The 16,634-nt window shown below is 47.5% G+C and overlaps 1 protein-coding gene across 24 annotated transcripts in view; it reads left to right on the forward strand.

The window, feature by feature from the left end:
• Positions 1-16,634, forward strand: part of SSPO (SCO-spondin) — a 99,517-nt gene that overhangs the window by 25,189 nt on the left and 57,694 nt on the right. For all 24 annotated transcript variants that reach the window (XR_003567216.1, XR_003567217.1, XM_027841076.1 and 21 more), the window contains 17 exons: positions 234-458; positions 2,493-2,729; positions 3,077-3,205; positions 3,759-3,850; positions 3,963-4,194; positions 4,516-4,668; positions 5,040-5,180; positions 5,306-5,488; positions 5,768-5,918; positions 6,699-6,852; positions 7,173-7,227; positions 8,547-8,645; positions 9,054-9,272; positions 9,523-9,650; positions 14,303-14,444; positions 14,543-14,684; positions 15,107-15,173. Coding sequence is in view for 22 of the 24 variants with exons in the window: in XM_027841076.1 (XP_027696877.1) it covers positions 234-458; positions 2,493-2,729; positions 3,077-3,205; positions 3,759-3,850; positions 3,963-4,194; positions 4,516-4,668; positions 5,040-5,180; positions 5,306-5,488; positions 5,768-5,918; positions 6,699-6,852; positions 7,173-7,227; positions 8,547-8,645; positions 9,054-9,272; positions 9,523-9,650; positions 14,303-14,444; positions 14,543-14,684; positions 15,107-15,173 (2,549 nt within the window). In the remaining 2 variants the exon portion in view is untranslated. The remainder of the gene's footprint in view (positions 1-233; positions 459-2,492; positions 2,730-3,076; positions 3,206-3,758; positions 3,851-3,962; positions 4,195-4,515; positions 4,669-5,039; positions 5,181-5,305; positions 5,489-5,767; positions 5,919-6,698; positions 6,853-7,172; positions 7,228-8,546; positions 8,646-9,053; positions 9,273-9,522; positions 9,651-14,302; positions 14,445-14,542; positions 14,685-15,106; positions 15,174-16,634) is intronic.

Consider the following 16,634-nt stretch of genomic DNA (forward strand, 5'->3'; position numbering starts at 1 on the left):
TTTCAGGTCCTATCTTTTTCCCATGAGTACCATCTGTTCCAAATCAGCACAAGACCCTACCTGTCCTACTTTTCCCATGATGCCTACCTGAAGGGTGATATCCATTATGCAAATATGTGATGTTCTTTGGCAGGGGCTCATCCTTTGCCCCAGAGCTCACATATTCTGAGGGATATGCATAGTATGCCCTGAATGGGCAGTAAGACCCTAATTCTTTCCTTCTTTGGCCACAGGATGGGAGAACTGTGGCCCTGGAGAGATGCCCTGCTCAGATGGAACATGTGTTGGCACTTCTCAGCTGTGTGATGGGGCCTGGGACTGTGTAGATGGGGCAGATGAGGGACCCAGGCACTGCCCCTCTCCCCTTTTACCTACTCCCCCTGCCGATACCCCAACTGGACCCTCCATGGGCAACCTCGAGACTGGACCAACTTTGCCGATCAGAGTCAGCAGTCCTGGTGAGCAGGTCTGGGGTAGGAAGGGGCTATGAGTTGGGGAGGGGGGAGTGGTGACTCTGGCCACATTGGGGAAGAGAAAGAGGTAATAGGAGTGCAATGATGATAATATCACCTTAATACCATGATACTTATTGATATAATCAAGCTGCATTTATGTTGTACGTGCAACTTTTCCAGAATATTATCCATTCCCAATCTCCCTTCATCCTCTTGCTTCTCCTATAAGATAGGCAGGGGAGGTGGTAACATTCCTGTTGGGTAGAAGAGGAAATGAAGTTGTGGCTAGATTGCTAGAGTGAAGTCAGAAGATTATAGCCTTGGTCCTGTTCCTAATTAGTTACATGACCTTGGGCAAGTCACTTCCTACCTTTGGGCCTCCATTTCCTCATCTGCTAAAAGAGAGAGTTGAGGGAGATCAGGGGTTCTTGACCTTTTTTTGTGTTATGGACCCCTTTGGCAATCTGGTGAAGCCTCTGGACCCCTTTTCAGAGCAATGCATTTAAGTGTATAAATTGCATCAAATGCACATAAACGCATAAAATGAAGTACAGGGATTACAGAGCAAACCAATGATATTGCAAGTTATCAATATATAATATATGAACATATATCTATACAATACATTGTATGTAATGTGTGTGTATATATGTATATATAGATATATATGTTAATGAGTTCTAGGTTTAGAACCCTTACATTAAATCATCTCTAAGCCCCTTTCAATTCTGTTACTCTGTGGTTCTATTAATTAGTGGAAGATATAGGACTAGAACCCATGTCTCCAGGCTCTCAATTGACTCTTTCCACTAGACTTTGCTGCTTCTGAAAAGAGAGCCTGTGCCCCAAGGAGACGGCAATGATCTCCTATGATCCCAACCTCCTCCCTTCCCCCACTACTGGGGCCCCCTAGGCCTCTCAGGCCGACTCAGTCAATCTGAACCTTCACTGAGGGCTCATGGTATAGCTGGCCCTGTGCTAGGCATGCTAGAGGATGACAAGAAAATCTAAGGGACACTGAGCCTCCCCACTTGGGTTCTAAGCCACAGCTGTGCACAGGACATTGAAATGGGTAGTACCATGAGCAAGTGCCACAGGGGGTTTCCTCCCTTTGGGCTGGAGTGATGAGGGAAGGCTTTGTGAAGGTGGGATTGGAGAAAACCTTTGGAAGCTGTACAGGATGGTAGGTGGGAGCTGTGTGGCAGTGATGGCGGGGCACAACGGGACTGCTGTGGCAGGAGAGGAGGGGGGTCTAACATGGCGGGAGGCCGTGTTGGAGAGTTCTCAGTCTGACTGTAGGGACCCTGGAGTTTGGCCATGGGGAGCAAGCCTGTGAAGGTTGTTGAACATCAGAGTGACATGATCAGCGTTTTAGGGACGTTCATATCATCATAGGACTGTAGACCTGGAGCTGAGAAGGAACTTAGAGGTCATCTAGTTAAACCCCATCATTCTACAGGTGAAGAAACAGAGGCCCAGACAAGTTAAGTAATTTGCCCAAGGTCACAGTGGTTAGTAAGTAGTAAAGCTAGGATTCAAAACCAACTTTTTCAGCTCTAAAGCCAGCATTCTTTCCACTGTTCCATGCTGATTCATCTGGCTATGGGGAGCTGAAGGGATTGGAGGAGAAAATACAAGCAGTGAGATCTGTTAGGAGACCCATTTCAATGGTCCTGGTGTGAGGGAATGAGACTGATTTAGGGCTTAGCAGTGGGAATGGGAAGAAGGGAAAACTTGGAAGCAAAACCACAGAATTCAAAGCTGGAAGGGACTTTATAGGTTATTAGTCCAATAATCTTGAATTTTTTTTTCTATATGAAGCAACTGAAGCCCTTAGAGGGGATGTGAGTTGCCTAAGGCCTAAGTTGTCAGAGCCAGAAATTGAACACAGGCATCCTGGTTCCCAGTCCAGTCGTCTTCCCGCCACAAAATATGAAGATATGGTTCCTAACCTTGAGGAACTTACAGTCTAGTTAGACAGGGATAAAACTCATACAAATGAACTAGGGGAAATTATATGTTGTTTTCTGCCCATAGGACTATCCTGTGGTCACTATGAGTTTCGCTGTGGCAATGGTGAGTGTATACCTCGGGGTTGGCGCTGTGACCATGAGGAGGACTGTAAGGATGGCACCGACGAGCTGGACTGTGGGCAGCTCTGCCCCCCACATTATATGCCCTGCACCCTCAGCCTCCACTGTATACCCTACCTGCAGCTCTGTGATGGGACTGCCCAGTGCCCAGATGGCTCTGATGAAAGCTTAGATACCTGTGGTGAGTAGTCTGCCCTTCTCACCCCCAGGGAGTTGTAACCACGTGCTAGGAGCTACCCAAAGGCTTCCCAGTGTTTGCTCTCCCACTTCTTCTAGAAATTAAGATACCTTATCCCCTACTGTCTTCCTTAGGGGGCACCCTCTGTCCTGGCACCATCCAATCTCCTTACCCCAGATCTCTTTAGCTTTTCTGGCCAGGACAGTCGCTGAAAGGTGGGGTATAGAGAGGGGTCTTCTGGATCTCAACCTTAGATCTCTCCCTTGAGTCCACTGCTTCAGCCTACTTTGACATGGTTCTCTTCTACCCTGACATGGTTGAACGATATGGAAACTGGCTCTGTGCCATAGGCTCCACCCAGCTGCCACCGTGTCCAGGGCTTTTCCCCTGTGGGTCAGCTCCCCGGCTATGTTTGAGATTGACTCGACTCTGTGATGGAATTCCTGACTGTCCAGAGGGGGAAGACGAAGCGAACTGTGGTATGGATTCCTCCAGTCCTGATCCCTCCTCCCCCCAACAGTGAGGGCCTAGAAGGGGAGCCAGAGTTTATGGATAGGGGGCTCAAGTGCTCATGGAATGGCTTCTGTGCCTGTGGACGTTATCATTGACAAGAGGAATACCTCCCTGACACTTCATCCTATCTCCCTTCCCTTCCCTTGCCTTCCCTTGCCTCCCCTTGCCTTCCCTTGCCTTCCCTTCCCTTGCCTCCCCCTTCCCTTCCCTTGCCTTCCCTTGCCTCCCCTTGCCTTGCCTTCCCTTCCCTTCCCTTGCCTCCCCCTTGCCTTCCCTCCCCTTGCCTCCCCCTTCCCTTCCCTTGCCTTCTCTTGCCTCCCCTTGCCTTGCCTTCCCTTCCCTTCCCTTGCCTCCCCTTGCCTCCCCTTGCCTTCCCTTCCCTTGCCTCCCCCTTCCCTTCCCTTGCCTCCCCTTGCCTTCCCTTCCCTTGCCTTCCCTTGCCTTCCCTTTCCTTCCCTTTCCTTCCCTTGCCTCCCCTTGCCTTCCCTTACCTTGCCTTCTCTTCCCTTCTCTTCCCAGAGAGGCTTCCATTCCCCACGACTCCTAACAAGACTGGGGCTCCTTGCCCTGAATATTCCTGCCCAGATGGCCACTGTATCAGTTTTCAACAGGTGAGAGTCATGGGTATAGGGGGTCACTCTGGTCATTCCTGCCTGATCTCTGACCTGCGCATTGACCTTTTACCTTCTGCCCATCTTGTCCGCATCCCCTCCCCACCCTCAGGTGTGTGATGGACAGCCTGACTGTGAGGTGAGGGACGGGCTGAGGCCATCCTCTGAGGAGCAGGGCTGTGCCACATGGGGATCCTGGGCCCCATGGGGGCTGTGCAGCCAGACTTGTGGGGCTGGGGAGCAGGCTCGCAGTCGCCAGTGCTTTCCCCCTAGTCTCCCTGTGCTTCAGCGCTGTCTAGGCCTGGAACACCAAGCCCGGGCTTGCTTCACTGTTGCCTGCGCTGGTGAGTGTGGGCCCTGGGGCATGAGGACGGAGGCTGGGAATGCGTTTTATGGAAGCCTTCTAGAGTATGAGGAAGAGGGCCTCAGCAGAACCCAGGGGATGGGGGAAATCTGGTGAAGGGAGGGAAGGGAAGAGGTAGAAGGAGTTTCTTGAGGCTTCTCGGTTTCTGACTGGAGCACCCCCTCCTTTGTCTCTGTTCACTGTGCCCTCCCTTCCTAAATTCTCCCCTTCCTGCTCATTCCCCTCTTCTCCCTGGTTCCAATATTCTTACATCTTTCTGCTATCATTCCTGCCCTTCCCTTGACTCTCTCCCTTCCCACAGAGGATGGTGTATGGGGTGACTGGTCCCCCTGGTCTGAATGCTTGGAGCCATGCAGGGGGGTTATGTCTAGACATCGGGTCTGCCACCCACCCCAAAATGGTGGCCGGACCTGTGCCACATTGCCTGGGGGCCCCCACAGCACCCTCCAAACCAGTGAGTGCCCACCTAAGGGGAAGGGACATGCCAGTGGGATAATGGCTAGAATTAGGGCAATGGGCTGCAGTAATAAGTGTATTGAACTTTAAATTAGGAGACCTGAGCTCAAAATCTGGCTCTTCTATTGATTAGTTCTATGACCAAAGGCCTATCTTAGCACTTAGCCTCAATTTCTTTAATTGAAAAAGGAGATAATAATACTTATACTAGCTACCCTATAGATTCCTTATCAAGAAACCACTACAGAAATGTAGGTTATTATTATTATTATTATTATTAATTTTTATGGGACAATTGGTTGGGGGAAAGGGAGTGTTTTTGGACTTTTTTTGTCCTCAATATATCTTCTTGTTTCTGCTTCTGCCCAGAGGCATGCTCACAGGATGGCTGTCCCAATGTCACCTCATGTCCAGGAGAGCTGGTACCCAAGCCCTGTGCCCCTTGCCCTCTGACCTGTGCTGACATCTCCAGTCAGGTCAAGTGCCCATCTGACCAACCCTGCAGTTCAGGTAACGTGCTCATGGGCAGAGACTTGGGGAATGGCCTTCAGCATCACTCGGCCTACTCTTTAGCCCTCAGGGGTTGGTCACGGGTAGTTGTCTTCAGTGTCCTTCTGTGCCTACCTACCCCTCAGGCTGTTGGTGCCCTGAAGGTCAGGTCCTGGGCATTGATGGACAGTGTGTGCGACCCCGGCAGTGCCCTTGCCTGGTGGAAGGTACCCGCTATTGGCCAGGGCAGCGGGTCAAGATCAACTGCCGGCTCTGCACATGTCAGGATGGCCGGCTACGTCGATGCCAACCTAACCCTGACTGTGCTGGTGAGATATACCCAGAATTATTCCCCCATATGCCACTCTTGACCCCTCACCTCATGGCCCCTGACACCTTGGGAGCCTCATATCTCTTCCTTAAGCTATCCTCTATTACACTGGATCCTTTGCCTGGGATTTTCTCCTAGGATCCTCTACTCTAGGACCTAGGCCATTCTCCCTGACCTGACCCCTTCATCCTAACTGCTGGGGCATTCCTTTCCTGACTCAATCTTTTCAAACTGATTTTGGGTCATCTATCCCCAACCCTTGTGAACTAATCTTTAGTGAACTGTGGCTGGTCATCTTGGTCCCCATGGGCTGAGTGTCTGGGCCCCTGTGGGAGCCAGAGCATTCAGTGGTCCTTCCGAAGTCCCAGCAACCCTAGCCACATGGGTCGTGGTCACCGGTGCCGAGGCATCTACCGAAAGGCTCGAAGGTAACTCCTACCTGTCTAGGGATATCATCATCCTGAAAACACTACACCTAAGCTACCCCCAAATACCTGAACCCCCCAAATATAAGGAAGCCCCATACTAATACCTTCAAATGTTGGAACTTATTTAGCAATAATACCTGTACTCCAAAACATGGGGGCATTGAGGCATAGGGATCACAATATCCATAATCCACAATCCAGAAATACCAGGACCCAAAAACCTACTTGGGCCCCCATTTTCCTGTCTCCTCTCCCAAAAGGATTACTGGTCTACTGAGATTCCAGCCCAGGGTATTTGTTAGCCCATGGACAAATCTCAATAAAACTAGGGTCAAAGGCCATTCTGTTCATCTATGGCCTCCTCCATGTCTAAATCTATGCTCCTATGATCAGGTTGTCTATCTTTCCATCTGCCTTGATTCTGTTTTATGATCCATTAGGAGAAAACCAGGAAGAAAAAGAGAGGATCTAGGTAGAATGGGGTGAGAGTAAATTGGCCTGAAAGATGGTGAGGAGAAAGATGTGGAAAATCTTGAGTTATAGAACTCTTTGACACCGTGTTCATTTGTATGTTTTATATTTGTTTGTATTTGCATGATGTTCTTTTGGTGTGTGTGTGTGTGTGTGTGTGTGTGTGGCTGAGGCACCCAGGAACTTGGATTCAGTGTGATTTGTTCCTTGTTTCTTTAAATTGGCCTGGAGTATATAGGGTGGGGAAGCCCACTTGGCTGTGTGGATACTCATGAATACCACAGCTTTTCCCTTCCTTCCCCCCACCAGGTGTCAAACAGAGCCCTGTGAGGAATGTGAGCACCAGGGGAGCACACACAGAGTTGGGGAGCGCTGGCGTTGGGGCACATGCCAGGTGTGCCAATGTCTGCTCAACCACACAGTTCAGTGTTCACCCTACTGTTCTTTGGGAGCCTGCCCACAGGTGAGGGTAGGGAAAGGCTGGTGTTACCTGGGAAGAAAGAGGGAGTAGATGCTTAGACAGGGTGTAGAAGCCAGGATGGTGAAAGTATAGGCTGGCAGTAGCGGGAAAGGGTGATAGAGGCAGGGGGTGTTGGTGACAGATGGAGTGCAGTGGGAGATGGGAGGGATGGAGGAGAAGAAGTGAGATACTTCATCTATAAAATGAGAGGATTGGAATAGATACCTTCTAAGGTCCCTTCCAACTCAACATCTATGATCCTTTGAGCCTGGTGGGTTTTACAGCGTTTCCCAGTTTTATATCTACCTCTCGTTTCTCCACAGGGTTGGATGCTGGTGGAAGGAAAGGGAGAATCATGTTGCCATTGTATTCCTATTGGTGAGTTGGGCTTGGGGTAGGAGATTACAGAGGAGAATTTGAAGATGGGGACAATGTGAAGGACTGGGAAAGGTCTTTGGGTGAAGAGATTCTTCATACCTACCCAGTCCCCAGGGAAGCATTATGGTGGAGAAGAAGAAGACTGGCTTGGGATTCCAGAGATCTGAGTTCTATGGAGGAATCCTGGGCAAGGAAAGAAATAGCAATGTATAGCAACTTCTCCCAGACCTAGAACCATTCCCAGATTTCCCTGGCTTCCGGGCTTCCATCATCACCACTCTAATTTTGATTAGATGAGGCCCAAGATCAGAGAATGCCCCTCTCCTTCTGCCATGCTTTTCTCCTTTAGCTGAAGGGAACACTACCAGAACCCCCTTTGCATCTTTGCATGGGACTTCACACACACAAACCACTGAGGGTTTATTTTGAAAAATAATTGCTATGGCAAACCAAAGAGGAAAGACATATGAGAGAGACCATTCTATGGCATGTACAAATCTGGCTTTCCATCCCCCCTCCACCCCCCATTCATTCATTCATTCATTCATTCATTTGGATCAGTCTTAGCCTTCCTTGCTGTACAAGGTGAGTGTGCAGATCCACAGAATGTTAGTGGTTTGGGGCTTGTCCCTGTTTTAATACAAAATATTCTTATTTTGGTCATACCTTTTCAGATCAAAACTTTTTCTCCTTAGAGCAAATTTATTAGTTAATGAGACATTCAGTATTTCTATTAATTTATGAGGAAATGATTGACTTAGAGCCCAGAAAAAAATTAATAAGAAGATGAACCAATAGCAGGTAGACAGTGGTGAAGTTTAGGTGTAGTTGTTAGCTATTGCACATATAGCTCCAGGGAGAACCCATAGGCTACATGTGTGGGGTTTTGTTCCTGGTTCCAGCTGATTAGTTATATGACCTTGGACAAGTTACTCACCTTCTTTCAACCTCAGTTCCCTCATCTGTAAAATAGGGATAATAACTTCTCAGGGTTTATTAAGACAATCTAGTAGTGGAAATGACAATGTTTTGAGAAATAGAAACTATATCCGGAGGGCAAAGTTTCCTGAGTATTGGGTAGGGTACATAGTGTAATAGGAAGAAGACTAGGTTTTATTAGAAGACCTGTCTTAGAATCTGAAGTGCCTGGGTGATTTTGAGTATGTTTCTTCATCTCATTTTTTTTATCTGTAAAATAAGGGGGTTGGATTAGGTGATCTATACAGTCTTGTCCAGCTGTAGATGTCTCTGTGTGACCCAAGGTCTTGAGGTCTTGAGATGCCCCCATCTTAACTCTCAGGTTTGTCTTTCTCTGCTAGGAGAGAACAGGACAGCTGCTCCTATGACCACTCCATCGCTTTTTCCTAGTCTCCAACCACAACCCAGTCTTCCCACCTACCCATTGCCTGCACCTGGAGGTGAAGACCAGATGCTTTTATGGGAGAGGCAGGAGGAGTCTGCAGGAGGATAGGGCTGGCCTGAGATGGGGGCTAGGGTCAGGCTGCCTGGGATTAGTGTCTAATTCTCCATGGGAGTGCCGGATACTGAGGAGCCTGGAGTGAGCCTGCTGTTCTGGTTGGGATATTCATAGTGTGACTGCTCCCATGCCCTTCTCTGGGTGCTCTTGGGTTATCATTGTGCCTCAGATCTTATGGCCCACAATCCATCATGTCTTCCCAACTGTCCCCCCGCTCTCTCTCTCTATCCTGACCTGTGTCTTTCCCATCCTCTCAATGTTTCTGCCAGATGTCCTTAGGCTCTCTGTACTAGCGATATCTCTTCAGCTCCCTAAACTTTCCCCATCCAATATCTGTCCCTTCCCCCAGACCCTTGCTACTCCCCACTGGGCTTGTCAAGGCTCCCTTCTAGCAGTCTAAGGGCATCATCTGAACATCCTGAACACCCTGCCTGGGCTGGTCGTCTGGGGTCCTTGGTGTTAGGGCTGGAGCCTCAAGGCTGGAGTCCCAGGGAAGACACCTATGCTGAGCTACATATCCAGCCCCCTTTCCTTCAGATGGACTTGCTAAGGCCCCGAAACCTCACTGGTCAGTGGGTGAAGGGTTGGAGGATTGATTTGGGGAAGGGGAAGAACTTAGGGGGAGGACAAGGGCTGAGAGGGCAGAAGAGTAGGGTGAGGGGTCAGAAGTCCAGGAGGATCAAAGGAGTTGGGGGAAATGGATGAGGGGCAGGGGAATAGGCAGAGGTGGAGGAGGGAGTGAGGAGAGTGTTCTGGGAGAGCCCCGGGGGATGGCCGGGGCCTCTGACAACTCTGATTTCTCCCTGGCCTCTCTACAGGCATTGTGGTCCAGGGTGCTGGCTCCTCTGATGCCTATGTCACCAGCTTTTCACTCCTGTTCAGCATCGATGGGCATCACTGGCATGACTACCACGAGGTTCTGCCAGGCATTTTGCCTACGCCCAAGGTACCCTCACTTCAGTCCTCTCACTCCTCACCTTCATGAGGCTCGCTTAACTAACTAGTTTTCCTGCCACCAATCAATTCATCAAGGTGACTGACCCCCGTCTGAGGTGCAGCCCTGGGGTAAACATTGTGGGGAGAGATCCTTGTCCTTGAGAAACTTACAATTTATTTGGGGGTGGGGAGGGAAAGGCTAGAAATGCTAAGCAGCAAAAGAGTGACATAGACAGCCTTTAAGTGCTAAAGGACTTCAGAAGAGAGACAAATTACAGAGCACTGGGTGGTCATGGAGGAAGAGAATTTGAGCCAGTCTTTGAAGGATGACTAGAAACTAGATAAACACTTACTAAGCACCTACGATGCGCAAGTACTATGATAGGGGTGGTTGCTGCTGTTGAGTTGTTTTTCAGTCGTGTCTGACTCTTCATCACCCCATTTGGGGTTTTCTTGGCAAGGATACTGGTGTGGTTTGTTATTTCCTTCTCCAGCTCATTTTATAGATGAGGAAACTGAGGCAAACAGGGTTAAGTACCTGGCCCAGGGTCACACAGCTAGTAAGTATATGAAGCCAAATTTGAACTCAGAAAGATGAATCTTCCTGACCCAGGCTGAGCTGTCCATCCACTTCATCACCTAGAATCTGCAAAGACAAAAATAAAATAGTCCATGTCCTCAAGTAACTTAATTCTGCGGGGAAGGTATGATGTACCTGGATAAATAAAAACAATGCAATTTGATGAGTGAGTACATTAACAATGGGGGAAGGGATCAGGAAAGGTTTCCCATAGGAAGTTGCACTTGAGCTGTGCCTTGAAGAAGTTAAGGGGAGGTGAGGAAGGAGTGTGTTACAGGAAATCTGGTATGGTTTGTGGAAATGTATGGCGGTGGGAAATGGAATGTTGAATTTGGGAAACAGTCAATAGTACAGTTTCATTGGAACACAGAGCATGTGAAGGGTAGTAATAGGAAAAAAGAGTGGAAAGGTAGCTTGGATCAGAATTGTTGAGAGCATTATGTGTCAGCCAAAGAGTCTGTACTTGATTTTAGAGGCAATGGGGAGCCATTGAAAGTTTTCAGGGAGGAGTAACATTGTCACACCAGTGCCTCAGGAATATTATTTGGAGAGCTGCCTGGAGAATGGAGAGTAGAGAGACTGGAAACAGGGAGACTATTACAGGAAACCATTACAATAAAATAAAACAAACTATTACAATAAAATAAAACAAAACTAAACAGGAAACTATTAAAATAGTTTTTTTAACTATTAACTATATATTAACTATTAAACTATTATTTTTTAAACTATCAGTTTTCAGAACTGGTGAGGCACTGAGAGTGGTGACTATACGACTGGAGAGGAGATAGATTCAAGAAAGGACGTGGAGATGGAATTGACCAGATTTGGTGACCCACTGAATGGCTAGATAGAGTGAAGGAGAGGCCCGGGTCGTTGTTGGACTTGGGCACCAGGGATGATGATGGTGACCCTCACAAGATACAAGGGAATTTGGAAGGTGTTTAGGTAGAAAGATCATTAACGTTTTGGACATGTTAGTTTGGGATGCCGGTGAGCATCCAGATAGAGACATCCAGCAGGTTATTGGTGATGGGGAACTAGAATTTAAGATACATACACACATACACATACATACGTATACACACACACACCACATATATGTATGTATACATATACATAAACATGCACATGTGTATGTATGGGGCTGCTAGGTGGTTCAGTGGATACAGCACCAGGTCTGGAGTCAGAACGACTTGCATTCAAATCTGGCTTCAGACACTTAATACCTGTGTGACTCTGGGCAAGTCACTTAACCCTATTTACCTCAGTTTCCTCATCTGTAAAAATGACCTGAAGAGGGAAGTGGCAAACCACTTCAGCATTTTTGCCAAGAAAACCCCAAACAGGGTCATGAAGAGCTGGACACGACTGAAATACTAAACAAGCGTATGTATTATGTATATATAATAAGAGCTTATTTTGGCAAGATAGATGGAGAGCCAGCTTTTGAGTCAGGAAGACAAAGGTTCAAGTCTTACCTATAACACCTAGTGATTATGTGACCCTTGACCTCTCAATGCTCCAGGCAACTTTTTAAGACAGTGGGTTGCAGAACAGGTGGTGACTCGCACTGGTAAAGGGAGTTTCCTCACTTTTATACTAAAGAAGTCACAGGTTTAATCCTTCTCTAAAAGTATGCATGCATGCATGCATGCATGTGTGTGTGTATAAAATTTTCAGTCTAATTTCATATATTTATATTCTAACCACAATCTCTTTTCTGAACTCCAGTCTCTTATTATCAGTTGCATGCTAGACATCTCCATCTGGATTTATATTTACATAGAGAATATGTGTGTATGTATAGTTATTGTCTCTAGTGTTATCTGTGTGGAGATGATAACTGAACACACAGGAGCTGCTGAGATCAATGAGGGAGAGAAGGAGGAGGGTCCAGGATGAGGCCATAGGGGTTGGGAGATGCATGATGAACTAGGAAAGAAGAAACTGTTAAGAATGTAGGAAGAGAACAAGGAAGGAGAAGTGTCCCAGAAACCAAGACAGGGGACAGCTAGGTGGCACAGTGGATAGAGGACCAGCTCTGGAGTCAGGAGTGCCTGAGTTCAAATCTGATCTTCATATACATCTGTGTGACCCTGGGCAAGTCACTTAATCCCAATTCTCCACCCCTCCAAAAAAAAAGAGACCAAGGGAGTATAGAGGATCCAGGAGGAGGTGCTGATCAGCAGTAGCCAGAATTGTAGACAAGTCAAGGAGGATGAGGACAGGGAAAAGGTCATTGGTTTTAGCAGCTGATTGTTGATACAGAAAGGAAAGATGGAGTGTCATATAGGAGGAGTAGCAAGGAAGCCTGTCAAGCTGTAATTCAGAGAGTGGAAAGGGGACTGATGGGTAATAAGTCTGTCAGAGTAGGCTGAATCCTGTGTGTGAAGAATTTTTAATGCCAAACAAAGGAGGTAGAATTTTATAGCAGAGGCAATAGGGGGCTATTAGAGCTTTTCTAAGTCAAGGAGTGAGGTGGTCAGACCTGTGTCTTAGTTAGGAGTAACATTTTGACAGCTGTGTGCAGGATCAATTTGAGAGAGAGAGAGAGAGAGAGAGAGAGAGAGAGAGCGCTAATGCAGAAGCAAGGAGATCAATTAGGAGCCCATGGCAATAGTTCAAATGAGAGGCGATGAGGGTGTGAACCAGGGTGGAGGCCATGTGCGTGGAAAGAAGGAGACCGATGTGAGGGAGATGTTGAGGAGGTGGAATCAATAAGAGTTGACAACCAATTGCATGGAGCAGGGGATAACTCTGAGGTTGAGAAGGTTGGTAACTGGAAGGATGGCAGTACCCTCAACAGAAATAGGGAAAGTGGGAAGAAAGGTGGGTTTTTTGGGGAAAAGATAATTAATTTTGTTTTGGACATGTTGAGTTTGAGATGCCTATGGGACATCCAGTTGGAAATGACTGGTAGACAGTTGGTGATGAGCTCAGGACAGAGACTAGGCCTAGATAGATAGATCTGGAAGTCATTTACATAGAGATGATAATTAAACCTATTGGATTTGGGGACTATCTATAGTTAGGGGTTAGCATATGGATTGATCTATCAAGGAACTGTATGAAGGAGTAAATAGACAGAGGAAAGAGTGTCCAGGAGGTGGTGAAATGTTGTAGAAAGGTCAGGAAGTTTGAGGACAGAGGACAAACATGGGAGAGCAACTTGAGATCGTAGGATCATGGGAGAGTTTTTTTAAAGTTAGGGGGAGACCCAGGCACGTCTGTTGGCAGAAGAGAAGGGTATGGAGAGACTGAAGATTAGAGGAAGAGAGAGGGTGACTGTAGGGGTAATGTCAGAGGAGACGTAGAGGGGTGGGATTAAGTATATAAGTAAGGAAGGATAGAAGGATAGAGAATTGGAAGGATAGAAGATTATCACTAGGGGATGAAATGTTGAAGACCATGGAGGTGGAAAAGTAAGAGGTGTTGTCATGATCTAAAAACTATGATCATTCCAGTAGGTGACTGAACTTGAGTGAAAGCCTGTTGTGGGTTAGCTTAAGCTTAGCATAGTAACTGGTGCATAGTAAGTGCTTAATAAATGTTTATTGATTGATGGGTGCTGAGGAAGTTGGTGACTTGAGAGGTCAGGGTGTTTGAGAGGACATTCACATCTTTATTAAAATCTCCAAGCATGAGGACTGGATCTGGGGTGATGAAGAAGAATGTGAGACAGGTACTGAACTCCTTGAGAAAGAGAGGAAGAGTGGCCAGTATATTATGGTAGCAAGAGTCTGGGAGATGGATGGAACTCAAGAGAGGAGAGGTTGCAGAGTGATGGTGACAGAGGAAGAGCTTGGAAGTGGCAGAGGGCACAAGGAGCCGGCCAACTTTTCCTCCTGGCCTAGTGTATCAGGGAAGAGGGATATGGGAAAAGAAGCAATCCAGTCTGGTGAGGGTGGCCTGGGGATGTAGTAGTTTCTAGAGAGCTGGGTTTCTGTGAATGCCAGAAGGTAAAGTGTCCTATGAAGCGGGCTAGGGAGAAAGGGAATTTGTTGTTATAGAGTATGTGGGGGGCTTATATCACCTGTGCTGGGTCTGAGTGCCCACTCCCCCTTTCCTCACTCTAATAGCTCTTCCCAGGGAACTGGGATGACTCCACCCCTGCAGTGAGGACTTTTGGCCGGGTTGTGCAAGCACAGCATGTCCGAGTACTACCCCGTGACTTTCACCACAGCATCTTCCTGAGGGTGGAGCTGCTGGGCTGTGATCCAGGTATAAAGAAGTGTGTGTGAGTATGGTTAGGAGCCATTATTGAGTAGAACCCTAGCAAGCCTCCCCTCCTTATATCTACCCTGCATTGTCCACTCCAGTGGTGCCGCCATGTCCAGGAAATGAATTCCTTTGTGCCAATGGTGTGTGTATCCCACCGGAGGCCATGTGCAATAGTGTAGAAGACTGTGGAGATGGCTCTGATGAAGAGGACTGTGCTGCCCTTCTTTCAAGTACTGCCAGGTACAATCTGGGACTGCCATCCCACCCAACCACAGGAATTTCCAGAGATGGAGTGGGTGCTGCCATTCTGCTCATGGGCATTGCCAGGTTTTGCCTGGGAGCAAGAGCCCTGCTTTTCTTTGAACTCCAAGTTATAGGGTCATAGATTTAGAGCTAGAGGGATCTTTAGAAATCATCTGGGCCAACCCCGCTTGTTATACATGAGGACCCTACCACAGCCCCCAGTGCTTCTGCTTGGCTCTGCTCAGCTCTCGGGAACAGCAGCCTCTCTGTCTGCAGCATGTCTCTCCTCTCTCCTCATCTCCATGGATGGAATCCTGCCATATTACCTGGGGCCCAATTCATAGGAAGAAGAGCCAAGGGCTTGAGGATGGAGTTGGAGGCCTGCAGGGGCTGACTTGAGGTTCCTTGATTCCTTTTAGGCCCAGAGACCATACCACGTCGGTCTTTCCTGCCCACCTCATGCAGCCAACTCCCTGGACCAAGGAGGTGAGAAGTCAAAAGCCTAGAGGCATAATGATGGAGGCATTGTGAGAGGGAGAAAGCTTTCCATGCCCACACTCCTGTCCTCCAGGAAACTTTCCCTAATTAGCCCGTCCTGATCACCTCTTTACTCTGTCTCTGTTCTACACTCACTGGTAGCTGAGGCAGCCGGTGGTGCAGTGGATAGAGCACTGGACCTGGAGTTAGGAAGACCCAAATTCAAATCCAGTCTCAGATACTTACTAGTTGTGTGACTCTGAGCAAGTCACATCACCTCTGTCTTTCCTCAACTCTAAAATAGGGATGATAATAATAGCACATTCCTCCCAGGGTTGTTGTGAGGAGCAAATGAGATCATATTTGTAAAGCGCTTAGCACAGTGCCTGGAACAAAGTAGTTGCTATGTAAATGTATATCTCTCCTTTTCAGTCTTGTGCTAAAATCTTAGAATCGTAGATTTAGAGCTGGAAAGCAAGAGGTAACATAGCCCATCGCCCTTATTTTACATGTGAGGAAACTGGGACGCAGAGAGGCTGGCTTCCTCCAAGGTTGTACAGAAGTCACACAGGTAGCGGAGCCTGTATCCATCCCTAGGACGCCACCTCAACAGTATGCATCTGTCCCAATGCACCCGAGCAACCTCAGTCCCAGTGTCTCTACTTCTCTGCCTGCATTTTCACACCCTCGGCTCCGTTTGGCTTCCTCCAGCTTCCCTGCTTCTGGCTCTGTTCTTCTTCTGTTCATCCTGTCAGGAGCTGGGCTCCTCTTCAAGTTCTCTCCTGGATGCACAGAAATGGACTTTTCAAGGTCACCCAGAGGCATATCCCATCATTCTTCATCCTGTCTTCTTTGTTTTCTTTCTGATTCATCCCAGGGACTAAGATGAGCTTTCTAAAGAGATCATCTAGCACAACTGCATCTTTTACAGTTAATTTAACTCAGGGGTGTGCTGGTCAATGTTTAACAACCAGCTTTCTGAAAATGAATGACATGTTTTAAAAAGTTTAATCTGTATTGTTGACATCTTCTCCATGACTTTCTTCAATATGGACAAAACAATAAGCCAAGCTCTGATTTGGGGCATTTTGCTGAATTCAGAGGAGTAAATGTTCATACTGAAAATTTAACAATCAGTTCTTGGGAACTGGTTAGAACTGGCTGTAGCATGCCCCAATACCTCCTTGTGGTCGCTTTTCTGTTCTTGGGTCCTGCATTTTTAGGAGTCACTTCCTTATACTAGGAAGTAGTTCCTGTTCTCAGGGTGCTGGCAGTCTGGTTTGGGAGACAAGGTCATAGATTGATCAGGGAGCTGCAAGAGAGCTTAGAGATCACTTAGGTCAACCTCCTCATTTTATAAATAAGGAAGTGACTTGTCCAGAGTCATATGGGTAATAAGCAGTAGATCCAAGTCTCAAAACCAAGTGCTCTGATTGCAGATGCAGTGATTTCTTCTGCATCTTTATGCAT

This window comes from Vombatus ursinus, unplaced genomic scaffold (genome assembly GCF_900497805.2).
Source record: "Vombatus ursinus unplaced genomic scaffold, bare-nosed wombat genome assembly UNPS02014852.1, whole genome shotgun sequence".
Lineage (NCBI taxonomy): Eukaryota > Metazoa > Chordata > Mammalia > Diprotodontia > Vombatidae > Vombatus > Vombatus ursinus.